This window comes from Mesocricetus auratus, unplaced genomic scaffold, assembly GCF_017639785.1.
Source record: "Mesocricetus auratus isolate SY011 unplaced genomic scaffold, BCM_Maur_2.0 Super-Scaffold_15014, whole genome shotgun sequence".
Lineage (NCBI taxonomy): Eukaryota > Metazoa > Chordata > Mammalia > Rodentia > Cricetidae > Mesocricetus > Mesocricetus auratus.
In genome coordinates, this window is record NW_024429186.1 from 80,148,270 (window position 1) to 80,175,225 (window position 26,956).

The following is a 26,956-nucleotide window of genomic DNA, read 5'->3' on the forward strand; positions in this document are numbered from 1 at the left end:
GCCTACTACTGTAATTTTGCTCTATGGACATGTCAAACTGGCCTCTAAACACTTAGGTTTATACCTACAGCTTAGTGTTGGGCCCAGCCTTGGTCAGCGACCCTGCTTCTTACAGCTGTCTGTGGTTACCATACACTCATGATTGATAATACTGGAATGACTGTTTAGTCTCAGACCTATATGTGACATTTGTATTACCTCCTTCAATGCTCAGGGAACATCACAGAAGAGAAGACTGAAAGAATTTAAGAGCCAGAGGATGGGAAGGAGTGCTCTGTCTTCTGAACATGACTAGCCTGTTGCTCTCATGAACTCACTACAGCAGTGGTTACCTGTACAAGACTTACAGTGTGGACCACCAATACTACCATGGAGGAGGGGGCTCAGGCAAGCTAATGCCACTGTTAACATTGCTGTTAAAGTCAGTGGAGAACTGGAATGGGGGGGGGGGGGTGTCCATATTAATGGAAGCTGCTGGTTAAGTTCTCCTTGTTCAGAAAAATAAGCTCCATCCATTCTCATGCTAATTAAATGAAGCAGGCAACAAACAAGCCATAACAATAGAAAGGGGAGTTATCGGAAAGAAGGGGGTATAAGAAGGAATAAGGGTGAAAAGATATCATTAGACACATATTATTCAAGACATATTGAGTCTAGAGGTATTCTCAAATGTTTTATGAGACTAAAATAACTTCTAGTTGTGTGTATGTGGGGGGAAGATCACTGAATACATTTCTAAATTTTCCCCCCCATTACCAGAATCATAAATCTTTTGGGAAGTCAGACAAAAAACTTTCCTTGAACCATTTAATCAACATAGGAAATTCAGTATTTAAATTGGACTTTCCAGTAGGAAGATACAATCAAGTTTCATATGAAGAGAAACCTTAATATTGCTATTCACTTTAGGACACATGCCTATGTTTATTTTATTTTTATTTAAAAATTTATTTTTCATTTTCCATACCAACCTCAGTTTCCCCTCCCTTCCTTCCCACCTCCAATCCACTCCTCATGGGGGGTAAGGCCTTCCTTGGGGAGTCAACAAAGTCTGGTACATCAGGTTGAGGCAGGACTAAGACGTTCCCCTCTGTATCAAGGTTGAGCAAGGTATCCCATTATAGGGAATGGGCTCCAAAAAAACCATTTATGGCCCTGGGATAGGTCCTGTCCCACTGCCAGTGGCCCCCAACAGATCACGTCTCCTAACTGTCACCCACGTTCAGAGGGTCTAGGTCAGTCCTATACAGGTTCCCCAGCTGTCAGTTCAGAGGCCATGAGCTCCCACCAGCTGACTCTGGTTCTCCCCATCATGATCTTGACTCCCCTTGTTCATGTGATCCCTCCTCCCTCTCTTCAACTGAACTCCAGGAGCTCAGCCCAGTGCTTGACTGTGGGTCACTGCATCTGCTTCCATCAGTTACTGGATGTAGCTTCTGGATGACAATTAGAGTAGTCACTAATCTGATTAAAGGGGAAGGTCCATTCAGACACCCACACCACTATTGCTAGGAGTCTTAGCTGTGGGCATCAGGTTTCTCCTTAATCCCACAAGGCCCCCTCTATCAAGATAGCTCTTTCATTGCTCTCCCCCTCGGTGTGGTGCCTCCCCCAGCTCGGTCTTCTTGATCCCTCATGTTCCCATTCTAAGAACTCAGGCACTACACTGGCCTGCCCCTGTCACCTGGCAGAATGCACTCAGGCCGTACCCTGGTCAACCCAAGGTTCCATGATTGCATAGTCTGCACCCAGGTGCAAAGGACCCTTTAAAAGACAGACCCTGCCCACTTAGGCTCCTTTTCCGCTTGCTTTCCTTCCCTGGGGCAGACAGGACTCCCTCCCTCCCTCCCTCCCTCCCTCCCTCCCTCCCTCCCTCCCTCCGTGTGTGTGTGTGTGTGTGTGTGTGTGTGTGTCTTTACCTCTTTTCTCTTTCCTTCCCCCTCCCTCCCCTTTCTAATACAACTTCTCACTCAGCTCTGTCTGCCTGGCGTCTTTGTCCCCCGCCTCAGTCACCCTCACTGCCATGGAATCTGCCAAGGTTCCCCTTGAGCTTTATGGTAACATCCATGCCCCATCTCCTCCCTTCCAGCCCCCCCAGTTTGCCAGGAGACCTTAACTGTTTTCCCTCCCTGGGGCCCTCCATGTGCGTCCCTCTTAGGGTTCCTCTTGTTGCCTGGCTTCTCTGGGGTTGTGGATGGGTATCCTTTCCTTTACATCTAATTGACACTTATGAGTGAGTACATACCGTGTTTGTCCTTCTGGGTCTGGGTAACCTCACTCAGGATGGTTTATTCTAGTTCCATCCATTTGCCTGAAATTTCCATTTGATGGACTATGTTCCTAGCAGCATTGTTTGTAACAGCCAGATCCTGGAAGCAACCTAGACGCCCCTCAGCTGAAGAGTGGATAGAGACAATGTGGTACATTTACACAATGGAGTACTACTCAGCAGTTAAAAAATAATGATGCCCATGGTTATTTTAAATGAAAATTATCAAACTTATATACTTTATCCAAGCATGCTAATTAATATTACCTAAGCATCTTCAATATCTACATATCAAATTATAAAAACTTTGTATTATATTTTAAAACCAAATGGTGTTAGCATTCTTCTTGTAATCCTCACTTGTAATCCAGCCATTGAGACCGTCATTTTAAATCATGAGCAACTTTAACCACCCATTTTCTTTACCAGGTGGGCTAGCAAACTTACCCACTATTGGTTTTGTTGTTTTGAGTTCTAAAAATTACTTGGTTCTCTGAAATTTAGAGCAAACCCACTTAAAGTGGTCCATCAGTTATTTTGCCTTTAGGAAACTTAAGACAACCTACAGAGTGCAGTGATGCCCATTTGTAAATGGGACACTCCGGAGGCTAAGGCACAAAGTGAGACCAACCTGAATTACATAGTGAGAGGCTATCTCAAATATTTCTAACATGGGGTAAGAGCTGTAGACGAGTCTTGAGTTGCCTAAAGACGCTGGGCGAGTTAGTGGTGGATGCCTTCCTATCTCAGGATATGCATACACTCTGCTTGTAACACTAAGCATCTGCCCACAATCTGGTTCATCTTTTTCCTTCTGAAGAAAAAGAAAAGTCAAATTTCTCAACATGCTACAGGTTAATCTGAAGTCACACAGTCCCACATAAGCTAGAAGAGTCTCTCAAATGTGCCTGCTCATTGCTGACCACATGCACGATCTCACTGGCGTCACTATAAAACCTAGGACAACTGCCTCAAGTATTCAAAACCACAGGAAACAAATTCCATTTTCTTCATAAATCTCCATATGCATCCTTTCCTACTAACCGTCTGTCGTTTATCTTCAGTAGTGCAGAGAAATGACCAGTTTTACACCTCATTACGAGGCTGAGAGACACTGAAGTGGGTCTATGCTGGCTGCAAATACAAGGACTACTTGTAGAGGCTACTTTTCCAAGGACAAAAAGACTTTTTTGTTTACATTCACGTGTGCAAACACAAAACACATACATACACACAGACACATATATGCACTTTTACAACTTCATCCATAAACCAAAAACCGATGAACAAACTTACCAATTTGTTGTAGGAGACACAGCCGGGAGCTGCTTTTTCCCCCAGCAAATACAAAAAGTACTTTTCTTGACCATTTTTTAAAGTTCACAGTACTTTGTAAGTAAGACAAACATAGATGATTTTTACCACATATAGAAGAAACTGATTCAGGCTGAAACATGAACAACTAAATTCCGCAGGTAATTATCAGTCCTCATGACAGGCAGAGGAACCAGACAAATGGTTGTTTGACAGAGGATCAAACCACAAAAACTGGTTCTGAACTGCTTCCTTCTAACAATTAAGAAATAAAGCAGCTTCTCACTAATCAAAAGGAGTCAGTGAGGTACATTTTGTAGTACCATCATCTGGCATCCCAGTAGGACATCCAATTGTCAAAGGAAAACTCAAGACAGCAGAAACATTTAGGAAATGTGTTCACTTGCAAAGAACACAGCAAAGGAATTTTCAAGGAGGGCAGACTCAAAACCAAAAGTACACACCTACACACACACACACACACACACACACACACACACGCACACACGCACACACGCATGCACCCACCCTTTTGTAAATACCAGTTACTCTGTTATTAAGCAGGTGAGCTATGGAACCAATGATCAGTTTCTTCATGAAATCAGCTGTCTTGCATCTCCATGGCCCTTGAAAGCCAGCATGTTTCTTTATGCCCTCAACTCCTAGGTGTGGAGTGGCTATGACATGAACGTAAAGAATAATTTTGGTTTTTGCCTTCACCCCACTCTACATGTTGTGTCCCAAATGCTCATTTTTTTTTGTTTCAGTACAGTTTATACTTTCTAACCAAAAAGACTACAACTTTGCAGTGAATACTCCTAGCTTGACATTGGGCAATAGATATTTATCTGGTCTCTGAGCAGTCTATGGGTCTAGAACAAGAAGGCTATAGACATTTCAATCAATCAAGTTCATTACCAATGCCAAATCAACTGTCCTTTAGAATAGAGCATGTCTAAAATGCCAGCAAAAATGTGAACTTCAAATGACATAAAATATAACTTTCTAAGGATTATTATTTCTCAATCTTCATTTTTTGGAAAATCACTACATAATTTTAGGTGACAGGAAAATACAAAGTTCCTTTAAGACTGTGTGGCCAATGGTTTGTACCATAAAAGAAAAAAATAAATCCAGTTAGTTTTAACTATTTAGTAGCTCATCTATATTCTTGGAACTTGACTGCTCAATTTCTAAATTGAAATGAAAGAGCACAAGATTATAAAAATAAGACTACTGAACAAGCATGTTTAAAAATAACATACATTGCCAAGTAAACTCAGTGAAAGTGTTTGTTAATACTTTATTAGTATTTTCTCATGGACAGAACATAACACAAACCAAATAAAAATTTTAATCGTTTTTGTTAATAAAAATAACTGACATTCTGATGATTTCCCCTTTGTTAAAGGAGAGCACAGACAAAGCAGTTAGGACAACTGACACACACAATGATATGCACAAGGTCATTTTCTAACAACTAAAATCTCAAAATGTGCTCTTTAGCTTTCCCTTATAATACAGGAGTCATGCTCCCATAAGCAAAATTTTCTACTAATAAAAGAATTTTACAAGGAGTGACAAAAAGACTTTTAAAACAAGTCCTTAATTAAGGTGCAGCAACAACAGAATGAAGTTGTTGGATTAAGAAGACAGAACTATATCTCAAAACATTAAAAATGTACTTATTTTACAATTGCTCAAATAAACATGCATTAAATGAAAATATTGCACAAAATTAAAACTTTAGATTGTGAAATTTATGTTGTTCTTAATTTTGTAAAAATTGGTATAATTTCATTCACATTTAACTGTTTATTTTTCCCCCAAAGACCTGCAGCACAAACTTATAGTGATCAAACCAAAATATTGAAGGATTTTTTTGTTTTAAATTAAGGCTAAGGAGGTTCGTCCAGTGGCCAAGGGCACAACTGTTTCCAACAACTATGTGGAATACCCGAGTTATAAGAAATACCATCTGAGTGCCACATTTAAGTCACACAATCAAACTTTAGGTGAATTATCTGTGATGGTTTCTATGCAGTGGCACACTACCTGAAAAAAACAAAAAACAAACAAACAAAAAAAACCAAAAACCAGAAAACGGAAAAGAATGATTACTTTTGGAGGTTTCTGCCTAAAGGCATCAATGACTTAGAAGCACTCAGAAACTCAACGTGAGAAGACATGAAGCCTCTTCATGTGTGTGTTCATATGTGCAGTAAATGCATGGAATATAACAACTTTATTACACGTGGCACACTGTACTTGACTTCTGGGTTAAATACTCTACACAGCTGGACCAAATCACTTAATAAGTTTTCTGCAGCCATAGCATGGTCATACTCTGTCGTAAAGCACAGGCGTGCAGACACGTGATCATCTGACATTTCTGCTCCTGAAATATAAACTTTCTCAGAAAATTACTTTAAAAACATTCATTCAAATGGTTGTGTTTCCTCTTTGTTCTGTTTTGGTATGATTGCAGTTGTCTTGCAGGGCGGTTAGGAAACTGCATTTTATACGATCCTTTTCCCCTGGTTAACAGTCAGTTTTCTCACCTCACATAGAAATGCATTTCATATGTACACACTAGGCTCGTGCATGGATCCTTCTGTGTACACTTATATTTGTCCATGTAAAAATAGAATTGAAATGGGGAGGGGTATGTATGAGGATCACTGCACTTGTGGCCTACGGATGCTCCCTACAGAAGGTTAACAATTCCAGTTAAGCCGGGGCTGGCAGGCAAGGGCAGGATATACAGTGAGTATGAGAAACAGTTCTTCCACCGGAGAAACACAATCTTTTCTTACTTGCAGGATGCAAGAAAAGGGTTTTACTTATGTAATTCTGCAAGACATGCAACATGCTGAATATATGCATACTACAAATATGCACACCAGCACTGATAAATACCATCGAGCTTTACAGGGAGGTACTCCTCTGCTCACAGGCTTTCCTGGGTAAAAGGACGTAGGTGAGAGCAAGGCATGGATATTGGGTTCCAATCTTAAAGCTCCCAGATAACTGGGATATCAATACTCTGTCCTTTACTGTAAGCACCCAAACATTCTTTTAATACCAGGATACTGGCTCAGTGGTCTGAAAAGTAGCTTCACTATTTTAAGGTTTTAGTGTTAAATATTTTTAAAACAAAAAGAGCTGATATATCCAAACCCTTAGTCACTGGGAGTTTTTAAAAGTACAGAGATCCTGCATACATGGGATATGGAGACTTCTCAATGGACAAAATGGGGACACTAGGAAATGCAAAGTCTCCAAAACTGGAGAAGGTATCTTGTTTCTCTGATATATAAAATTATATTAGAGAGTTAAATGTATACACCAAAGGCTTCTGTGTACTAGCTTTATTTAGAATTACATTATGCGAAATATAAATAAAAGCATATTTTAAAAAATAGTACAGTTCTGTTTTCATTATTTATTTTCATATATGTACACATATTAGAATTAGGCATTTGTATGTTTACATAGGACTATAAGCTCATTAATCCTTTGATTTGCTATGTCGGTAGTTACCTAAGGCATGTCTAGATCATATGATTAAAGTTATCATATGGTAACTTTTAATAGAGTACTGTTAAATTTCCAATTTTTAAAAGAACAGAATGTATTTGGCAGTTCTTACAATAAATAGTTCCCCTTCTATATAATCAGTAATCTGTTAAAAGAGCTTTTAAAAACTGAACGTATAAGAGAGCTGCTGCCACAAGCTTCTTCTGCACAGATACCAAAGGAAAGGCAGAGAGCTGAGTGTCGTAAGAGCAAGCTGAGCCCTTCAAGCACATAAAAATCAATGGAAATCTATACCAATGAGCAAGAAATCCAATCACATTCTATTTTTGATTGGTTCTATTTTATAGTGCTTTGCTTTACACAACAAAACTGTAATTTTGGGAAAGGGTTATTTCCTGCACTAAGGGCATTCTGTCACTTTCCCAGACCTTGAAACAACTGTTCTATACATCACTCACCTGCTGACCCACATGATAGCAAATGCTGACAAGGACCCGCAAGATCACCGAGGGAAACAGACCTCTCCCAACCACACACTGCAGTCTGCAACTATGAAACAAACTAGTGACCTATGACCCATTGCTTTGTGCTTCCCTTAGCGTGCACACAGACACTCTGGCACTTCACCACTGGTGGAGAACGCTGATTCGTCTGGAACAGAAGAGGCCAACTCCATTCTTGAACAAGATGGGGGCAGTATCCTCTCAATGTTGCAAATTATGCACCAAATCATTTAAGACACAGGAATCACTCTTGGTAGTGGCTGGATTATAGATGAGAATGAGAAGAACCAGTCTTGTGGATGTACTAGTGATCTGTTTTGAGACACTCAAAGACTGGTATAGACGCAACAGTATATGATTACACTGCAGAAGATCTGTCCACACCATTAGTCCTGGACAAATGAACACCAGCTTTACAGGTTGGAGTGTCACCTTTTCTGTAAAGAAGGTGCTTGAGTACTTAGAAGTTTCTGTTTATATTTCTGCATCTGCTTTGACCTTGAATGAAGTTTGTTGAAGAGTTCACGGAATTTATACTGTGGAAATAAGGTCTCTAAAAAGCCTTCTAAGAAGACATACACCATTCTCCTATTTAACTGGTTGTGCTGAAACATTTCAAAAACACGAAGAATACCTTTCCGTGTTGTCTCAGCTCCAATAATGTGCTTGAGTTCATCTATATGAAGTAGAGAAAAATACATATATTCATTCCTCAGAAAAAGGAAATACATGCCTAAATTATGATCATAAATCAAGAATCTACAGAGCATACGGTAGAGTAGTCATAAACAATAGGCATTAAGTTAACGAGTTGTGGATAACAGTCTTCTGCACCTAGCATCTTCTACCCACCTGCACTATAGACAGGGACAGCACAGGGAAGCTGAAAGAGCCGTCCTCACAGGCTTCAGATTATAGTCACAATCCTACCTCTTGTTTCCCATTGATACTCACTCTCTTTTCTGTCCAACTGAATGAAGGTTTCTAACAACCAATATCCTTATAGCTGTAGAGATGTGTGAAGACTTTAGTAAAATGTTCATACTGTGGAGATGCTTAGAGTGAAATGGCAAGAAAGTGACCTTTGCAGAAACAATAACTGTAGTTGATTTTGTTACGTGGACAGAACAAGGATAGGGACAAGGAAATTAAGGATTATGGCTGGTAAAGAGAACTTTGAAAAAACAAATGAGAAGTAAATAAAAAGTGATGAGTAGTAAGGGTAGAGAAATGTAGCTGAAGTTTAGAATTTCCATAAGAGAAAAAGAAAGAATTGAAAAGTCGCCAGGCGGTGGTGCACGCCTTTAATCCCAGCACTTGGAGACAAACCCAGGTGGATCTATGAGTTTGAGGTCAGCCTGGTCTACAGAACTGTTACACAGAGAAATCCTACCTCAAAAAACAAAAATAAAGGAAAACTTGTCAGGACTGTGGGAGCAAGTAAGTGTGGAGCTTACATGGGTAACACCAAATTACCACAGGTAGAACATTGAATAGCTACATAGTGAGTGTTCTGAAACTATTCATAAGCGCCCCCAAGAACATCATTTTGCTGTAAGAAAGAAACAGGCAAATTTAGCAGTTTGCAGACTTAGAATGTATATTCTAAGCAAAGTCACATAATCTCAGAGAGGGAGAAAAAACCCCACGTTATCCCTCATATCCGTAGTCTAGTCACAGAGGTACATGCCTGTACTGCACACCACGTAAAACACGAATGGCCAACTACCAGAGGAGGGAAGGCTGAACGCAAGTCATAGACAAGAGCATGGATGACGTTATAAAGCTAGCTGCTTTTCGACTTTTAATTCTGCTGGGGATTTTAATTTTGTTGTAGTAGATAAATGCATAAACATAAATTCAGTAGTGAAAAACCAGCTATTCTAACTATACAGAAATTCAATGAAATGCACAGACTCTCTGGGTCTGGTTACTTTTGGTGTATCATGTTTACTTGCAAACTTGTTAAAATTAAAACTTTTAAAAACATACAAAAACTTGTAACTTCCAAAAGGTCTGTATGTAAGCAGAGATACACTAAAATGCAGCATGAATACATGACTCTTACAGGACACAGGGTTAAGAACATGAAATCACGCGGACTTCATCTACCCTCAACTTCCTTAGGTCATCTTCACAGCAAGCGCCTCCTTCCCTGGCAGCTCTCTCTGCAGCTGGGAGTCACCCGGCATGGCCGCTTCTCTGGCGTTGTATAACTTTTCTCTTCCGAGCTGATCACTCTCTAGCACACCACGTTCCATTTCTTTGTTTTGTTTCCCCTAAGAGCATGTGAGCGTTGGGAAGTGCAGCCCATGCTCAGTGCGGACTCACAAGCTGATGCAATCTGAGTGAGCACCTGGTGACTGAGCTCCTGCAGCCGCACGGTCTGCTTCACTGTCAGGGGCACTGATGAACAGCATAAGGCACTGTTTCTTTCTCTTTTCTAAAGTGCTGTTTCTTTTCTTTCTGCCACCGCACTTAACCACACATGGAGGAAAGTAAAATTTCTAACTTAAGATAGAAAACTAAACCCTGAAAATCTAATTTTAAGTCATAAGAAAAGTCAGACACACTAGCTTATGCTCATGTCTTCAATCCCAGGATTTGGGAGACTGAAACAGCATTACATTGAGGCCAAGGCCAGCTTGGACTACACAGTAAGTAAGACAAGTCAGGTCCACAGCACGAGACCCCATCTCAAAAATAGTAAGAAAATGAAGGAAAGAAACAAGTAAAGTTATAAGAAGAAAAGCAGGTAACAACAGATAAAAGAACTTACAAATCCATCCTGTCCGCTCTCTACATCCACAATTAAATCAAAGGTGAAATATATATCTAGGCATATAATCTACACAGGCATTTATTTATATTTATGCATTTTTAAAGATACTTGTGACACAGAGACAAAACTACCATCGCCATCTCCAGGCCATCAGAGCCTACTGGTCACAGGCTCTCTTTCTGAGAGGGGAAAAAGGACAAGTAAATAAAAATAAATATTCAAATAACACCGACAAAGCACTCCTTTCAGAGTTATGTTTTAGTAAGGATTAACAATTGATCAATCAGTTACTTGCACGTGAATGGCCTTGTATTCTAAGTTAAACATTCTTTCTGAAAGATTTAAACTTCCCCTTGAATCTTTCTCAAGTTGGGGGTCTCACGTAAGATTAAAAGCATGCGCTGTGACGCCCACGCTGTGCAGTGCTCGGGGTCAAACGCAGGGCTTTGTACCTGCTGGCAAGCACTCGGCCAACTGAGCCACACCCTCAGCCACACTCACTCTTTCTTTAAAAACCAACACAAATCAAACCCCAACGCGCTGTCCCCTGGCCAGGACCCACCAGCCCCAGGTCATCCTCATATTTGTGTCAGCCCATCCCGCTGCCATGTTTTCTTTACACAAGTTTCAAAACGTTTCAAAGTAGCAGAGTAAGCTTTTTATCATTCCAAGATGAGTCAGAACCCTGCTACTCACTAACTACAAATCTTGGGTGGGTGATTTGGAGCTTATTTCTTCATACACAAAATGGTAAAGTTAATAGTGACTTGTTTCAAAGGACTGTTATAAGGATTTGTTAAGATGTTTGAGAAATGCCTAGTATAGTAAATCGTCATCTGGTAGTCACTAAAATAACAAAAATGAGCTAAACTAGCATTGTTTCAATGTCAAAAAGACAGAAGAAATACGAATAAATCAAATTTTAATCAAATGTGTTGACTCACCTGGCATAATTGCAAATAATTTTGTTTTTCCTGCAATTCTTGTTCTCATTCGAATAGCTTTATCTCTGCATGGAACAGTCTCCGCTAAAATGCCATTGGGCCAAAACGCATCTCTATTTAAGAAAATTAATTAATGTTTGTAAGTAGTTTCATTTTCTAATGATAATAGTTGATAACATCATTACAAACTGCTAAGAAAGAAAATATTCAAACTAAGATATCATTTCTAAAATTTTAAACAGGCAAATAACAAACATCAACCAAGCACAGGATTCAATTTAGGCATAAGAGATATACCTTTGCTAGTCTAGTGTGGAAAAGGCAATAGCTCCATATAGCAGATGTTTATCTATGTTAACTATCACATGTTCATATGCACGGTGTGTACATCTGTGTGGGGCTTACACGGGTCACAGTCCACACATGGACGTCAGAGGACAACCGCAGAGCAGTAGACTTTGATGTGGACTCTGAGGATCAAATTCAGGTCCTCAGGCTGGTGTACCAAGTGCCTTTATACTGTCTGAAATATCTCCCCAGCCCCAAATATGTATTATAGTTCTCCTAAGCCTTTACTCATCAAAACCGTGTTAAGACCAGGACGGAAACAAAGGTCATTAAGCTAAATACAATTGTGTTAGGAGTACTAAACTCTGCACTATGTGAAGAAGTAACTACATCTTACGATATACCTGAAACGCTTCACCGAGTCAGCTACTTGTTCAGGTGAGGTCATCCAGTCAACATGGTCAACTATTTTTCTGGAAGTACAGAGATCTGAATAAGTAAACGGAAAGCCTTTGTAGGCAAATGAAACCGACCCGAGTCTCACAGCAATACTGAGTGGGGGTACGCTTCTTCCGAGAAGAGGAGAGCTAGTCATCTTGTAAAGTCCTAAGGAAAAGTCCTTGACAACGCTGAGCCGTTCACTTATGGGAGTGGAGTCTAGAACTAGTCTCGTGGGCTCTAAGAGGGAAAGGAGGCGGAATGGCTACCTGTTTATAGTGTCACCATACGTAGCTCTAATAAGCTGCTGGAGTAAGTTCTTGATATTCCTTCTCAACCACTGGTTTCTCTCTTTTAAGTCGAACACCTCATCCATTAGAAGAAGCATTACCCTAAGTGGAATGTTGTCATCCACCTGGGGAAAAAAATGAGAGAAAAAAAATCTGAATAACTGGTTAGCTTTGTACTGTGAATGACAATTTTACTGATCAAACAGCACCACTTAAGATGTCAGAAAATATGTGACATTAAAGCCTTCAGAAACTGACATTACATTTTAATTCAGAAAAAAATATGTCTAACAGTCACTTTTATAAAATACAATATTTTATAATCTTGCAATGTTAAGTAAATTTTAAGGCTATAGTTTAAAAAAAACCTTCACAAAGTGGATTTATGATAATTTGTATAAATATGATTTAGCTCTAACTTTGAGCAGTCTGGTAATATAATATTAAAATTGATAGTTTGGCCGGGCAGTGGTGGCACACACCTTTCATCCCAGCACTTGGGAGGCACAAGAAGGCGGGATCCCTGAGTCTGAGGCCAGCCTGGTCTACAGAGTGAGTTCTAGGACAGCCAGGGCTACACAGAGAAACCCTGCTTTGAAAAATAAAATAAATAAAAGTATTCTTATAATCAATATTTAACAGATGAAATAAACAATATGTTTTGCTTAATTAAGATTCAGGAAAAAAGAAGTTCAAGTACAACCCAGTAAATAAACAAACCATTATTATAAAACATGTAATTTTAGGGAAATTTTATGGTTTAATTGGCATAGTTAGCATTATATTATTAATATTAGTGTACTTTATATAATTGGTATAATCAATTAACAAATACAATTAGCAAACCTAAAGGAATTTAATTAGTACACCTAAAATTAACATAATTTTTTAAATTATGAGAGCCTATAGCTTGGGCTTGTCCCACTAGCTCCTATAACTTAGACTAAGCCATTTACATCAATCTACATTTTGCCTTGTGGCTTTTTACCTCTCTTCCATCTTGCACCTCCTGCTGCCCCTTGGTTATCTTTCCTGTGCCTAGATTCATTTTCTCTTCCTCTCTCTCTGCCCAGAAGTCCCATCTAACTCTTCCTGCCTAGCACCTGGCCATTCAGCTCTTTACTAAACCAATCAGAAGGTACCTTGTCAAAGACACAAATGCACAAAAAGATTTTCCCACAACATCTCTCCATTTTGGTCTAAATAAAAATGATATTTAAAAAAAAAACTCTAACAGACCAAAGCTTACACAATAAGAACAATTATGAGGTAAAAATTGCATTTACAATGTCCAGTCCATTTGTTTTTTGGCATATTCTGTGAAAATATTTTTTATCTCATATTTTGTTTATATATTATGGTTTCCAATTTTATGTTTTCATGGTTTGGGCATTTTGTGTGTGTGTGTTGTTTCTTGTGATTTTTTCTTTTTAAAACAATTCTGGGTGTTTTGATTGCCTGTTTTCTAAAGAAAGAAAGGGAAAGTAGGCTGTGGAGTTGGGTGGGTGGGTGGATTGTGGGAAGGATCTGGAACAAGTTAGGGAAGGAAATGCATGATCAGAATATGTTAAATGGAAAGTTTTTGTCAATTAAAAAATGAAAAAATATATAAATATAACCAAAAAAGCCTTCAGTCAATGTTGCAAAATAACAGTAAAACCAGCTAGAATGCCTTTATGTGAAAATTATGCATTCCAGTAGAAAACAGTCACTGATTTAGAACTCTATGTAGCTGTTGATCACTTTATAATCTTCCATGGTCTGATGCTTCTCTCATGATCAATTCTGTGAGTTAAGTAATGAGAAAAGGCATGGGCTCCAATTTTCACTATGTTGCAAGCATTTGATTAGCAGTTTTTATGCCAGGAATGGACCGTTTATAACTTAAACACACCAGGGAGGAGAGGGACTCATTTCATTACTGTGGTTGAATAAATACTGCTCAATTATCTGACAAAATAACAATGTTAAATCTGAAAACAAGACATTATAAAAAAAAGTTAAAAGTAAAATCCACACAGTAAAAGATGTTACCGATATTACACTTTAAACTCATGAAGTATCCTAAAATGATCTTGAAGAAGTAAAACTAATAATCAAGACAGCTTATTAAGATAAATCTGTCTAAGAGACTAGAGCTTGGAAACAGAGTCAAAACTACACAAACCCCGAATGACACAGAGATGACAAGGAAGAAGACACAGCAGGGGATAAGGCGGACTTTCAGTAAATGGTGCTCAGGCCAGCTGAATGCTTGTCCAATCTACACACACAGTCAGTCAGGGAGGAAGTGCAAATTTAAATGCTGTCACGATAAGGCAAGAAAGCTTACAAAGGAAACTCACAGGCAGCATCACTGTGACCCTAAAGTATGCCAACTTACATACAGAGTAAAAAAGCAACAGACAGTGGAGGGAGCATTTCAGAAGTGTACACACACACACACACACACACACACACACACACACACACACACACACACACACACACACACACACACGGGGAGGGCGAGAGATCGAGAGAGCGCATGTGACAAGGAACTCAGATTATTTGCAGCATCCACACTGATAAAACACACAAAAACAAAGATAGCTGCGACAATAGAAAAATGAGTGAAAGATTTAGACAGCCACAGGACTGCACATTGAATGAATGGTAACATACACCAATCTATGTGAAGTGCAATCACGAGAATTACAGAGACACAAATGTTGTCTCTTGGCAGAGTGCGGAATACTGAAACACGCATGTACTGCTAGTGACAATGAAAGTATTTGTAGCACATACTAAATTTGATTTACATGTATTTTATGACTCAGGAATTGAATTTTCAGGTAGAAGAATGTTTATTTATCTTTTTCAATTTTAAGATATGAACTAAAATATTCAGGGTTCTATGTATAATCCAACTTACAAGATTGAATACACATCTACAAAGACACAAGAAGAGAGAATGCACAGCTAAATGATGGCACAGAAGACGATCACACAGGTGAACAACAACAAGAAGACTAAGGGAGTATATCCTTTGCAGTTTCACTGTCAAGTACAAAGTATGAAAAGCAGGGTAAAAGGAGATCACTAAATCATTGGTGAGGCCGATACAACAGTAAGGGAGGATAATGTTTTCTAGGGCCCTGGTAATTTCTGGGTTTTGTTTGTTTTTTTAAATTAAGAATGTTGCTATCAGAAAGATGTTCAGTCCATAAGAATTCACCATGTTTATCCCAATATGGGAATCTGAATGAATGAAACATGGACATTTATTTTAAAAGAATCTGCCAAACATGCTAAAATAAAATTATAGAATAAAATGAACTCACATTGTCATCAAGTTGAGCTGAGACTCGACAATGTTCAGGATCTGAATCAGTCTTTGTAATTAAAGGAGGCACCTATACATTAAAAATAATAAAAAGTTAACACACTAGCACAGTGAAAAACCTAGCACAACCAATCAAAACACCAGCATTTGATTTGATTTTTGGTACAACATATTGACAACCCTTAACATTCTAACTCTGACATCAGCATGGCTAGGGAGCTTTTACTTTGAGACCTCATGAAGGTATGTTACCCAATAATTTGATGAGCAGGAAAGAGGAAAAACCAGTGTTAGGTGAAAAACATCTGGAAACATAAGAAATGTACACCATTAAAGAATCAAAACAGCTCAGTGTAGTAACCTGATATTAACTTTGCCAATTTTAAATATTTAGTGTAAATGAATTATAAAACTACTAGCAGATTTCTAGTGTTTGCTCCTGACATAAATTTTCCCCTTTAGCTTTTCTTTTTTATGGGCATATGTATGAAAATTTTGGAAGCAGCACAATGCATTTTAGCTGACATAACGACAATTTGCTTTACATACCATTGGAACTTTCTTACCTTAAAGAATGACTGCTTTATGTCTTGGCCTAACCTCTCTGACATTCTGCCTACGTTGTCTGACATTTTTGTCACTCCTTCTGCCAAGCTATCAGGAAGGGATTTGACTGCATTTGAAACATTCCTCATAGAGTTTCGAAGTGGATTTACAAAAGTGTCCATCTAAAGAGAAAAAGAAATTATATTCAGATCAGCTACACAACTTAGAAGCCTAAGAAAATATAGAATGTAACCATGGGAAGACAAATGATTTTCTAGTCACTAGTATACGAATGCATTAAAAAATATATGTACTTACTACATACACACAGACACAAACACACACACAAAACTGTTTACTTGGTATACCTTAAAAATATATCTTGATAATGCATATACATCATTTTAAACTTTGAGGAAGATACTGTTAGGATAAGAATATAAGTCTTCATTGTTTACTTACTGAAGAAATTCTGAACACCTTCCCAAACAAAATATGGTGCAAATAGAATTAACCATTGCATACTTCCACCATAATCCAAACCAATGGTGTGAGACTTTGCCAAAGAGCTACAGAGAGAGTAGGACTAGCCAAGAGAGAAAAGTTCACTGCAGACAGCACAACTAGAGCTATAGGATTTGTAGTATCCTTCCTGGATTTCAGTCTTGTTTTGGTTCAGTATTTCCTCACTCTTCCTTCAATCCTCCCTTTTGGAATGGTCATGTATATTCTCTGAAATTACATGCTGGAAGTTTGTGATTTGCTTTTTAATATTCATCGGGTTTACAGTTAAGGGACACTGGACTTGGTGTTGAGACTGTGAAAGACTATGGGAACTAAATGCCGTTAGCCTATGGGGGCCACAGAGTGGAATGCGATGCTCTGAGTGAGAAAGGGGCCATACGCTTGAAAACTAGGTCCACAGACGGTGGAACTGTTTGGGAAGGATTAGGAGCTACGGACTTGTTGGAGGAGGTGTGTGCGGAGGTGGGCATTGAGGTATACAGAGTCATGCCATTTTCAGTGTACTCTCTGCCTCCTACTTGTAGATCAAGATGCAAGCTCTCTGCTGTCCCTGATGCCATGCCTCTGCTCTGACACGATGGACTCTAGCCCTCTGACACACATGCTCCATAAACTCTTCCATCTAAAAGTTTCTTTGGTGTTTTATCACAACAATAGAAAAGTAAGTATGACAATCACCAATAAAGCTGTTAATGCTTATGGGATATTCAAATGTTGTTATTGGTTACAATCAGAAAGAAAGCTGAGCAAAGGGGATTAGATTCAGGTATCTTCTTTTGAAAATAAAAAAGGAGGATACAGATATGATAGAATACAAGGGTACCTTGTTAAATCTACTCTGAAAAGAGAAAAAGGGAGGACATAGATATGATAATATGAAAAAGGTAGATTAGTGAATCTACTTTTAAAAAGCAACTACTAGCTTTAAATATTTTATATTGGATTGGACTTTTGTATATTTTATACAAATCTTGTATACTGAAACAAATTTGAGATTAATTTGGTTAAAACATACTGTGCATGCATTTCTAATCTTGTTCAAGGTATTGTATCTATACACTCATTTAACAATGTAATGCAAACCTTGAAAGTTATTGTTGATAATAATGAAATGCAGGTTAGTAATTAGTCATCTATTACAATTGAATTTGTTGCCACATTAAGTATGTTTACAAGGTCAAACAGAAATATATTTTATATAGACATATCATCTTCAAACAATTCAGGAATCTACATTATTTAAGATGTTTTAATAACATAGTTTTGTTTTGGAGCCTGTCCTCGAACTCGCTCAGTAGATCAGGCTTGGTCTTGAACTCACAAAGATCCACCTGCCTCTGCCTCCCGAGTGCTGGAATTAAAGGCGTGTGCCACCACCGCTGGTGTTTTGTTTTTTTGTTTTTTTGTTTTTTTTTTAATGACAATGTGAAATGTCTGTTCCTGGCAGCACCAATCTATTTCAGAGAAGATGATGGGCATCAAAAGAAACTCCACATGGAGTCTACTTTCTTTGGGGCAAAAAGTAATCCTCCACTGCTGACAGTATACTGTCCAAATTGGATAAGCAGGACACAAAAGAGACTAACTGCCAAATCTTGCCAAGACAAAGCAGGACAGTCCTTCAAAACTCCTGCTTCATAGACAACAAAAGTCTGTCAAATATTCGAGGCCTGTAGGCCAAAGATGGATGTCCTAACATTGCAGAGGACCTCTGTGTGACCTTATGAGAATATCTATCAAATAGCTATCATATTTAAAACGTGCAACTAAAGAGAAAATTGCAGCTCTCTAGTATAACATAATATTCACTAAAGAGAACTTCACAAGTGTAAGAGTCCACTCTATGATTACTTCTACAAATCCAGGATTTGTTTTAAAACAGACTTAGACAGTGTTCTGAAATGTTTTGAAAACAGGCAAGAGACAAACTTTCAAATCATGAGGCACAGGAGTAAATCATGGAGTGGCAGCGCAAGCACACCTAACCCATATAGCTGTCTGTCATTCAAGTGGCCAGCTCTACACAGTTCTCTGTTCCAGTAACAGAACACACAATGGAATTTTAACTTAAATTTATACTTCTCACTATGGCTAAAATGATTTCATATCATGATATAACAGTAGGTAAAAAGGCAAATCAAACTGAGATAAAGACTGTTTGGCACTTAGTCTGTGAATTGTTCTACAGGTTTTATTTTAAAGAAACAGTCAAAAGAAATCGCTTCTAAAGTATTTCTTAAGTTGTGAAAAGCCTCACATAAAATGCTTGCAGACTATTTACTGGCTACTTAGCAGGCTCTTTATTTTTACTAATAATTAAAAAAGTAATATGCAAATGGCATACATGTGCTACTGCTGATTATTTAAAAAGAGTGTATATTTAACACAAAATTTCTTTTATCTCAGAAGACTCATCAATCAATCATTTAGTTACAATTAATATAGTCATAAGACAGAAAATAAGGAAAATACCTAAAAGGAGACTAGAACACATCTCTATTAACATGTAAGGATGAATAATGAATGTATCACTCTGGGGGAAAAAAGTATAAGGATATGCACATGCATATATAATATATACTTTACTATTTTAAAATCTATATTTAGAATTTTTAAAAACATTCAACTTAGGAAAGTAAGCATCCATTATGTGGTGGTTTGAAAGAAAATGGCCCCAAAAGAGCGTGGCAATATTAGGAGGTATGACTTTGTTGGTGAAGGTGTGGCCACGTTGGAAGAAGTGTGTCACTTTAGGGGTGGGCTTTGAGGTCTCCTATGCTCAAGCTGTGCTCAGTGTGGCACACAGTTCACTTCCTGTTGCCTGTGGATCAAGATGTAGAACAATCAGATCTTTTTCCAGCACCGTGTCTGTCTGCATGCTGCCATGCTTCCCACCATGATGACAATGGACTAAACCTCTGAACTGTAAGCCAGCCCCAATTCAATGTTTTCCTTTGTAAGAGTCGCCGTGGTCATGGTGTCTCTTCACAGCAACAGAAGCCCTAACCAAGATATATTAAGAAGTTGATTTCCAACAGCCTAATCATATGAACCTCTATTTATAGTTCCTAAATATTATTTTGTATCAATTCCTTGCCCTCTTTTCTATTTTTAATGACAAGGAAGGACTTTGAGGAATTGTTGAAACTTTTCAGTGTTTATTTTAAAATCATCTAAGATTTTCAAAATTTTGCAAAGGGTTACTGCATACCTTCCTAAATTTTACTATTACTTGCGCTGCTGCTGCTTCTCTTAAAATTAACAACGAACATTCGCTAGTTATCTGTATGGCAGGCTTAAACACAGAACAAAATCTTACTTCATTTACATCTTCATTTTTTGAGAAAACTAAAGTAGCAAAATTAAAGTAATGCAATGAAGGTTGCTAGCAAAGAAGCAACAGGACTTTGAAAGCCTGTTTACATGGCTTCTTCTGTTCATTCCAAAATACATAATTCCGAAAGCAGGTCTGGTTCCATATTTGAAATTAACTAAAACACTTTAAATAACAAATATTGCACTCAGTAGGTAAAAACACTTTCAGAACATATCATTCAAATAAAAGACAATTCCTCCCAATAAAAAACATTTCCAACTTAAAATAACAAACAGCTTGTAACCTATTTTAGGCAAACTTTTCCTAATGGACTATTTAAAAGCCATTTTATAGTCAAAGACAAACTAGACTCATTCCTATTTGTAATTACATCTGTTTCTTAGGGATTGGCTATAGCCCACCTGTAATTTTAACTACAAATGGTTCTGTATTGCCTGTTCCAAGAAACAACAGTCATGTCTCTGTTTGAAAAATTTGTTACAACCACCTTGCAACCCTACCTTTGTTTCAAAAGGTTGCTATGACTACCTTATGAATACCTTGTCATCATGTCTTTGTTTCACGCTAATGTTCTCCTTTTGTAACCCCACCTATTTTGTCCACCAAATCCCCCACTTATAAATGCCCTACCCCTGAGCAGTAGAAACCTCGTCTTCCTCACATCCAAGCTGACCTCCTGAAGACCATCTTTGGGGAGAGATACCCACGTACACAAAGAAAAAGAAGCTGGCTTTAGCTAATTGCATGATTAATTTGGCCATGATGATTTGGATTTAGTGAACTTGGGATTAACAGATACTCTAGGCAACAATGCACTGATTGAAGCCAACAACGTCAAGATGCACTTACCATATCATTTTAAAACATGTGCAAATATGTATTTTTCATTTATTAAAAAGGAACCATGAAAGACTATCTTAAAAAGGAATTCAAGATCATGCTTACCTTTCGAGCAAAATCACCTTTCCCTTTACTGTAGGCTTTGTTCTCAAGGAAATCAAACACACAGTGAGCCAAAGCTGGGGATGCTTTCATCATTTCTGGGGTCAAGAGTAACTAATAGGAAAAGAAGGGCGATTAGGATGGTAAGACAGTGGAACTTATTCTTCATAATCTCATTCTGTTAAAAATTAAATCACAAAACACTTTAACGTTATTCTATTTAGTGACTCCACAACTCAAACACATTAGAAAACTCTGTCATTTACGCAACAATGCTAAGGTTTAACATTAATGAAAACAGAATTTTATGATATAAACAAAAACTTCCAAACGTTATAAAAATGTCTAAAACAAAATATTGCTTACATATATGCTAATGAACTTCACAATCTAGCTTAGTTCCTTCTACGCCACAAGTTGTGATATACTGAGTTCGTGAGCTAAAAGTATACTGTTGGGGAAGTCCTGTGTATATGTCAATAAATTACTGCTGGCCAATAGGAATCTAGATAGGTGGGGCTAGGAGTCCAGGAGGATTCTGGGAAGGAGAAAGACAAGAGAGTCAACATGTAACGCCATTGGGGGTAGGAAGCCTGGAACTATTCTCCAGTAAGAGACATACTTAGATTAACAATTATGGGGTAATTACTTAAGGGAGAGCTAGCCAGTAAGAGACAAGCAAGGCCAACAGCTTCATAATTAATATAGCCTCCTGTGTGTTTATTTGGGACTCATGCGGATCTAGAACCAGGCTGGCGCGGTAGAGCCCAGGCGACTGGCAGGGGATAAACCAAAGTGGCTAGCAAAAGAAAAAGCTTCTCTTAACATAATGGTGATCAGGAGTGGGATCATGAATTTCCACGCAGAATGACAAAAGCTTTAAAGGAATTTTAGAAACAGAAGAACGGAGAGAAGCACAGATTTTGGTAGCAGCATTTTTCTCAGGTGTGCTCTGTTTTGCTAGCGACAAGCCGAGATTCACGCGGCTCGCTTACCAGAGTCTTCCTGACTCGGCATAAAAAGAAAAAAAAAAAAAACAGCAAGGTTGTTTTAAGAGACTCTGCTAACGATTGAAAGGTGTGTACGTACAGCTGGAAGTGGCAGCTTTTGCTGGAGGTCAGCATGGACTGAGGCGGTAAGCTGGAGTCACGCTTACGCCCGCCATCTTGACGGAAAAACCGGCAGTTTAAAACAGCCGCGGTTTTACAGATAAGACACGTGGTCAGAAAAACATAAAAGATTTACAGTAAAGTCAGACTTGGATGAAGAAAATCTCTAAACATTTACAGTGTGTTTAAAAATATACGTGAGATTGAGAGAGAAAATGAAACGGCAAAGTGGTAAATAAATACAAAAGCTGGCGTTGTGGTGGCGCACGCCGGTAGGATTTACTCCAGAGGCAGAGGCAGGCGGATTTCCAAAGAGAAATCCTATCTCAAAGAAAAATAAATAAAATAAAAGAAATAAAATAATAATAGATAAATAAATAAGCCACGTAAAGATGGAAAATACACAGAGAGTCTGGATACTGTACGCTATTGTGTTTTTCAGTTTTTTCATTGCTAAGAAAGGAACAACTAAAGTACACTTGATTATAAATGCTGCTGAATTAATCCAACTTCTATCTTTTAAAAATGCCTTGACTTCAAAATTTAAGTATAAGGATATGTTACTTGGGAAAGGAGATTTTGCTTATGTTTCCACAGAAAATGAAAAGCTGAGGATTCCTTCCAGACTTCTGTGGTTTGAGGAACCAAGACCCCCGGAAGCAGTGGACCAGGTGTTCCAACTATTGAGACAGCTAAGATGATGCAGCTTTACAGACCCCGAAAATACGGACTTATACAGGTTTCTGAGTTTTGTCATTGTCCCCATGGTATAAACAGCGCCCCCTTCCAGCAGGAAGCAGTTTGGAATGAGCGACGTCCTGATTCCCATCTTGTTTATAAATCTTTGTTTTCATTTAAATGGGATTGTTTATAAATGGTTAATGATCACAACCAATCTCCTTTTAATGGTAAAAAGGGGAATTATGGTATGGGTATTGCTTTTCATTTATTGATACAAATTCAAGGTCAATTTTGTGATGCTTATATTTCTCCTCTTGATTAAGTATTGGCTTATACTGATCTTTTACAACGTAATGCATAATTGAATACAGACTATAGATAGTTACTTATAATAGAATTTCTAGTTACATAAGTTAGGTTTCTAGATATACAGAAATATATTTGAGATGGACAGTCTTCAAACCTCTCAAAGACCTTCAGAACATGGCATTTAAAATGGTTTAGGGTTTGTCTTGACAATGAGAAATGTCTGCTCCTGGCAGCACCAATTACGTCTGAGAGGAAGATGGGCATCGAAGAAACTCGTTATAAAGTTTGCTTTCAACATGGCAAGATTAGCCATTTGGGCAAGAAACTGCTCTTGCCTAGATTGTTTGACTGTTGTTGTATCATCTGGACATGCAGGACCCACAGGAAAGTGACTACTGAACTCAGTCTTACAGGGTTCCTGCTTGATGAAGAGTCTACGAGACTTTCTGCAGGACAAAGAAAAATGACTGACAGACTGCCAACGCAGATGGACAGTTTGAAATTTCCTGCTTTGCTGAGAAGTGTTCCAGACACATTGTGGCCTATGGGCTGAAGATGGATGCCCCAACGTTACAGAGGAACTGCGGGTGACTGTCCAGGCAGTAAGATGTGTCTGTCAATCCTAGTGTTTATATATTATCCTTCTGTGGTCTTTGATGGAGTTGAAGACAGATAGTTATAATTATAGTTTTCCTTAGTTATGATAAAAGATAAGCTACATATAGGACTTTGGACTCACAAGGATGGGATGGATGATATTTTCTTTAGATCTTGCTAAATGTTAATAGACAAAATGTTGTAACTGTGTTCTTACTTGATAACTGTTCTGTCATATACAATTTGACTATGTTAAAGTTAAGACCTTTCTTTTTGTTTAAACAGAAAAGAGGAGATGTTGGGGAAGTCCTGTGTATATGTCAATAAATTACTGCTGGCCAATAGGAATCTAGATAGGTGGGGCTAGGAGTCCAGGAGGATTCTGGGAAGGAGAAAGACAAGAGAGTCAACATGTAACGCCATTGGGGGTAGGAAGCCTGGAACTATTCTCCGGTAAGAGACATACTTAGATTAACAATTATGGGGTAATTACTTAAGGGAGAGCTAGCCAGTAAGAGACAAGCAAGGCCAACAGCTTCATAATTAATATAGCCTCCTGTGTGTTTATTTGGGACTCATGCGGATCTAGAACCAGGCTGGCGCGGTAGAGCCCAGGCGACTGGCAGGGGATAAACCAAAGTGGCTAGCAAAAGAAAAAGCGTCTCTTAACAGTATACAGTAGAGCCAACTTTAAAAATAGACTTAGAGTACCTCATTTGGGAAAAGTCACTTTATCAACTGTACAAACATAACTGATAAAGATCTTACTGAAACTAAAACTGAGTATTTTTGAAGCAAAATGTTTAAGAAGAGTTTTAGAAATGCAACATTCATGCACTCAGCCTCTAGCTGGGAGACAACACGGGTCCGAGGCAACTTCCCTGCCTCCTCGTCCTGTCCTTTCAGGACACGTGCAACTGTAGTCACACACAAAGCCAGTCACAGACGTGGCTATTTAATATTAGAAATTTAAAAAACCCTTCTGAACAACATATTCAGAATATTAGCTTCTAAATCTCACTAGATTCTAAGGGAGGAGTTTTCTAAATCTTTTTCTAAAAGAGCCCTATAGCAGTTATGTAGGTTATGACCACAGAGTCTCTACTGTAACTATTCAAATCTCTTGCTTGAAAAAAGAAGAAAACAGAAAGAAAACAAAACAGGTACAGGCAACACATAAAAGTTCTTGGTCCAAACAGGTGCTTATCTGTTGGCTGCAGTTTGTTCATCCTCCTGTAGAAGACAGGGACCTAAGTAATGGAACACTATCAACTATGGTGATACCCTTCTGAGACATGCAAAAACATTATCAACACTAACTAGGATAAAGTGAAAAAAAATTCATTACTCTAGCTGAGTTCTGGGTATTCAGTCGTAAAATGTATTTCTGGGTATTCTACCAGGTGTAAAATGTATTTCTGGGTATTCTACCAGCCTGTGTAATATGTAACTTGTAAAGTATGTTTTGTTATTTCCTATGAGGAACTTCTGTGACCAAGATGATGGATCCAAGAAGCATCTTCAGCTCTATTCGTCTTTTGAATTATCTGGAGAACAAAAATGAATTATCTGGAGAACAAAAATATGCACTGGTTTTTGTGGCAACCTGAAACCCTGGGAATACTGAACTGTGTGTATACCATATATATATATATATATATGTATATATATATATATACACATAATAATCTGAAAAACATGTTATGCATACTTATCTAAACGTAAAGAAACAAGTCTTGAGTGCTTAAAAGAAAACAAATAGTTAATAAACTATTAAGAAAGATTATATGTCATATTTGATGCTTCTCAAAATTGGTTATTAGGCCACTACTATAGTCAAAATACTCAGTTGTATTTTTGTCCTTACCACTAATAAGACTGGAGATGAGCCCAGGGTCACAAGCATGCCAAGCATATGCTGCACCAATAACTCAATAAAGAAATCTACTCTACGTGTGTGTCATAGCAAATGACAACTACAGGATACAGTAAAATGGTCTTACCTGCAAATAGGCATTTAAATCCTTTTTCCTCTTTTCTAAAAAGTCTCTGTCCATGTTGTTAAAAGTCTTCTTACCAGGGAGCTTCAATATGCTTGACAGATTTTCAAACTAGAAGGCAAAAGATATTCAATACTTCTCTTTCTAAGAAAATTTCCACATAACAATTTCCCTACATGTCAAAATATCTTCAGATAACCTGAAGCTATATTTTAAACAAACCATCACAAAAATATTACACCAAAGCCCAAAATGAGGCTACCTTTCTTTATGCTAAAGAACATGGGATGAGAGATCACAAAAGGCAGGCAACTGATGAGAATGGGCATTCGGCCACGAGAAGTCTCATTTTGGTGTTCTAATTTTAAGATTATTCAAAATTTCGTAACAGTAGTACTTTTCTTAGCAACCATCTAACTCATGAACAGAGTATTAAAGATGTAAAATTTTAATCAAAGCTATGACATTATGGCTTGTTAAAAATCTAATAAAGATTAATTTAATATTAATGACAATAAAACAATCACTGCAATATTTATCTTTAAAAAGCAGAAGACAAATTTCTAAGTATAGGCAGCAACTATGTAACAACTCTGTATACAACTATAATAAACATTAGATTTTTCTTCATCACCATATGAAAAATAAGTTCATGGATTACACTATAAAAAGAATTAAGAGCCATTGCTATGTTAAAGCAAAATAGCAATGCAGCCTTTAGAGACGTAGCGCTTAGGCGCATTTTCATGGTTCATGATGGTAATCTACTACACTACTCAAAGACAAGCGGTTACTATAGCACTTGCTGAGCAGAATTTTACTATGAATGGCCTCGCCAACTGCCAGTATCTGAAGCTTTAGACAGTCTCCTTCCTCTCCCCTCACTACATACATTGAAGCTAGCCAAGGTTTTAAAATCATCCTTTTTTTTTAAAGTACATTATCTCTATGAAGAAAACCAATTCCTACTGCAGACAAGAGAGACAGAGAGACAAGGAGACAGAGAGAGAGACAATATGAGGTTCAGAATCCTTTCCATCACAAACTGAAATTTTCTGACAAATAATTTAACACAGTGAAATATCTAATGGTTGTTTAGAATGAAAACATGAACAAGTTCATTGAACATTATATATGTAAAATAATTAATTATTTTGTTTTCATCATTGTCAAGAAGAAAAAACAGGGGCAATACGTTCAATGTTCTGTGTAGCATG

At 38.0% G+C, this 26,956-nt stretch overlaps 1 protein-coding gene across 2 annotated transcripts in view; it reads right to left on the minus strand.

Annotated features, from left to right (window-relative positions):
* Window positions 1-4,866: 4,866 nt before the first annotated feature.
* Window positions 4,867-26,956, minus strand: part of Snx13 (sorting nexin 13) — a 114,797-nt gene continuing 92,707 nt past the window's right edge. For both annotated transcript variants that reach the window (XM_040743241.1, XM_040743239.1), the window contains exons 19-26: window positions 25,743-25,850; window positions 21,047-21,157; window positions 16,260-16,421; window positions 15,692-15,763; window positions 12,348-12,493; window positions 12,045-12,113; window positions 11,353-11,465; window positions 4,867-8,302 (exon numbers count right to left, since the gene is read on the minus strand). In XM_040743241.1, coding sequence (XP_040599175.1) covers window positions 8,055-8,302; window positions 11,353-11,465; window positions 12,045-12,113; window positions 12,348-12,493; window positions 15,692-15,763; window positions 16,260-16,421; window positions 21,047-21,157; window positions 25,743-25,850 — 1,029 coding nt within the window. In that variant the 3' untranslated portion in view covers window positions 4,867-8,054. The remainder of the gene's footprint in view (window positions 8,303-11,352; window positions 11,466-12,044; window positions 12,114-12,347; window positions 12,494-15,691; window positions 15,764-16,259; window positions 16,422-21,046; window positions 21,158-25,742; window positions 25,851-26,956) is intronic.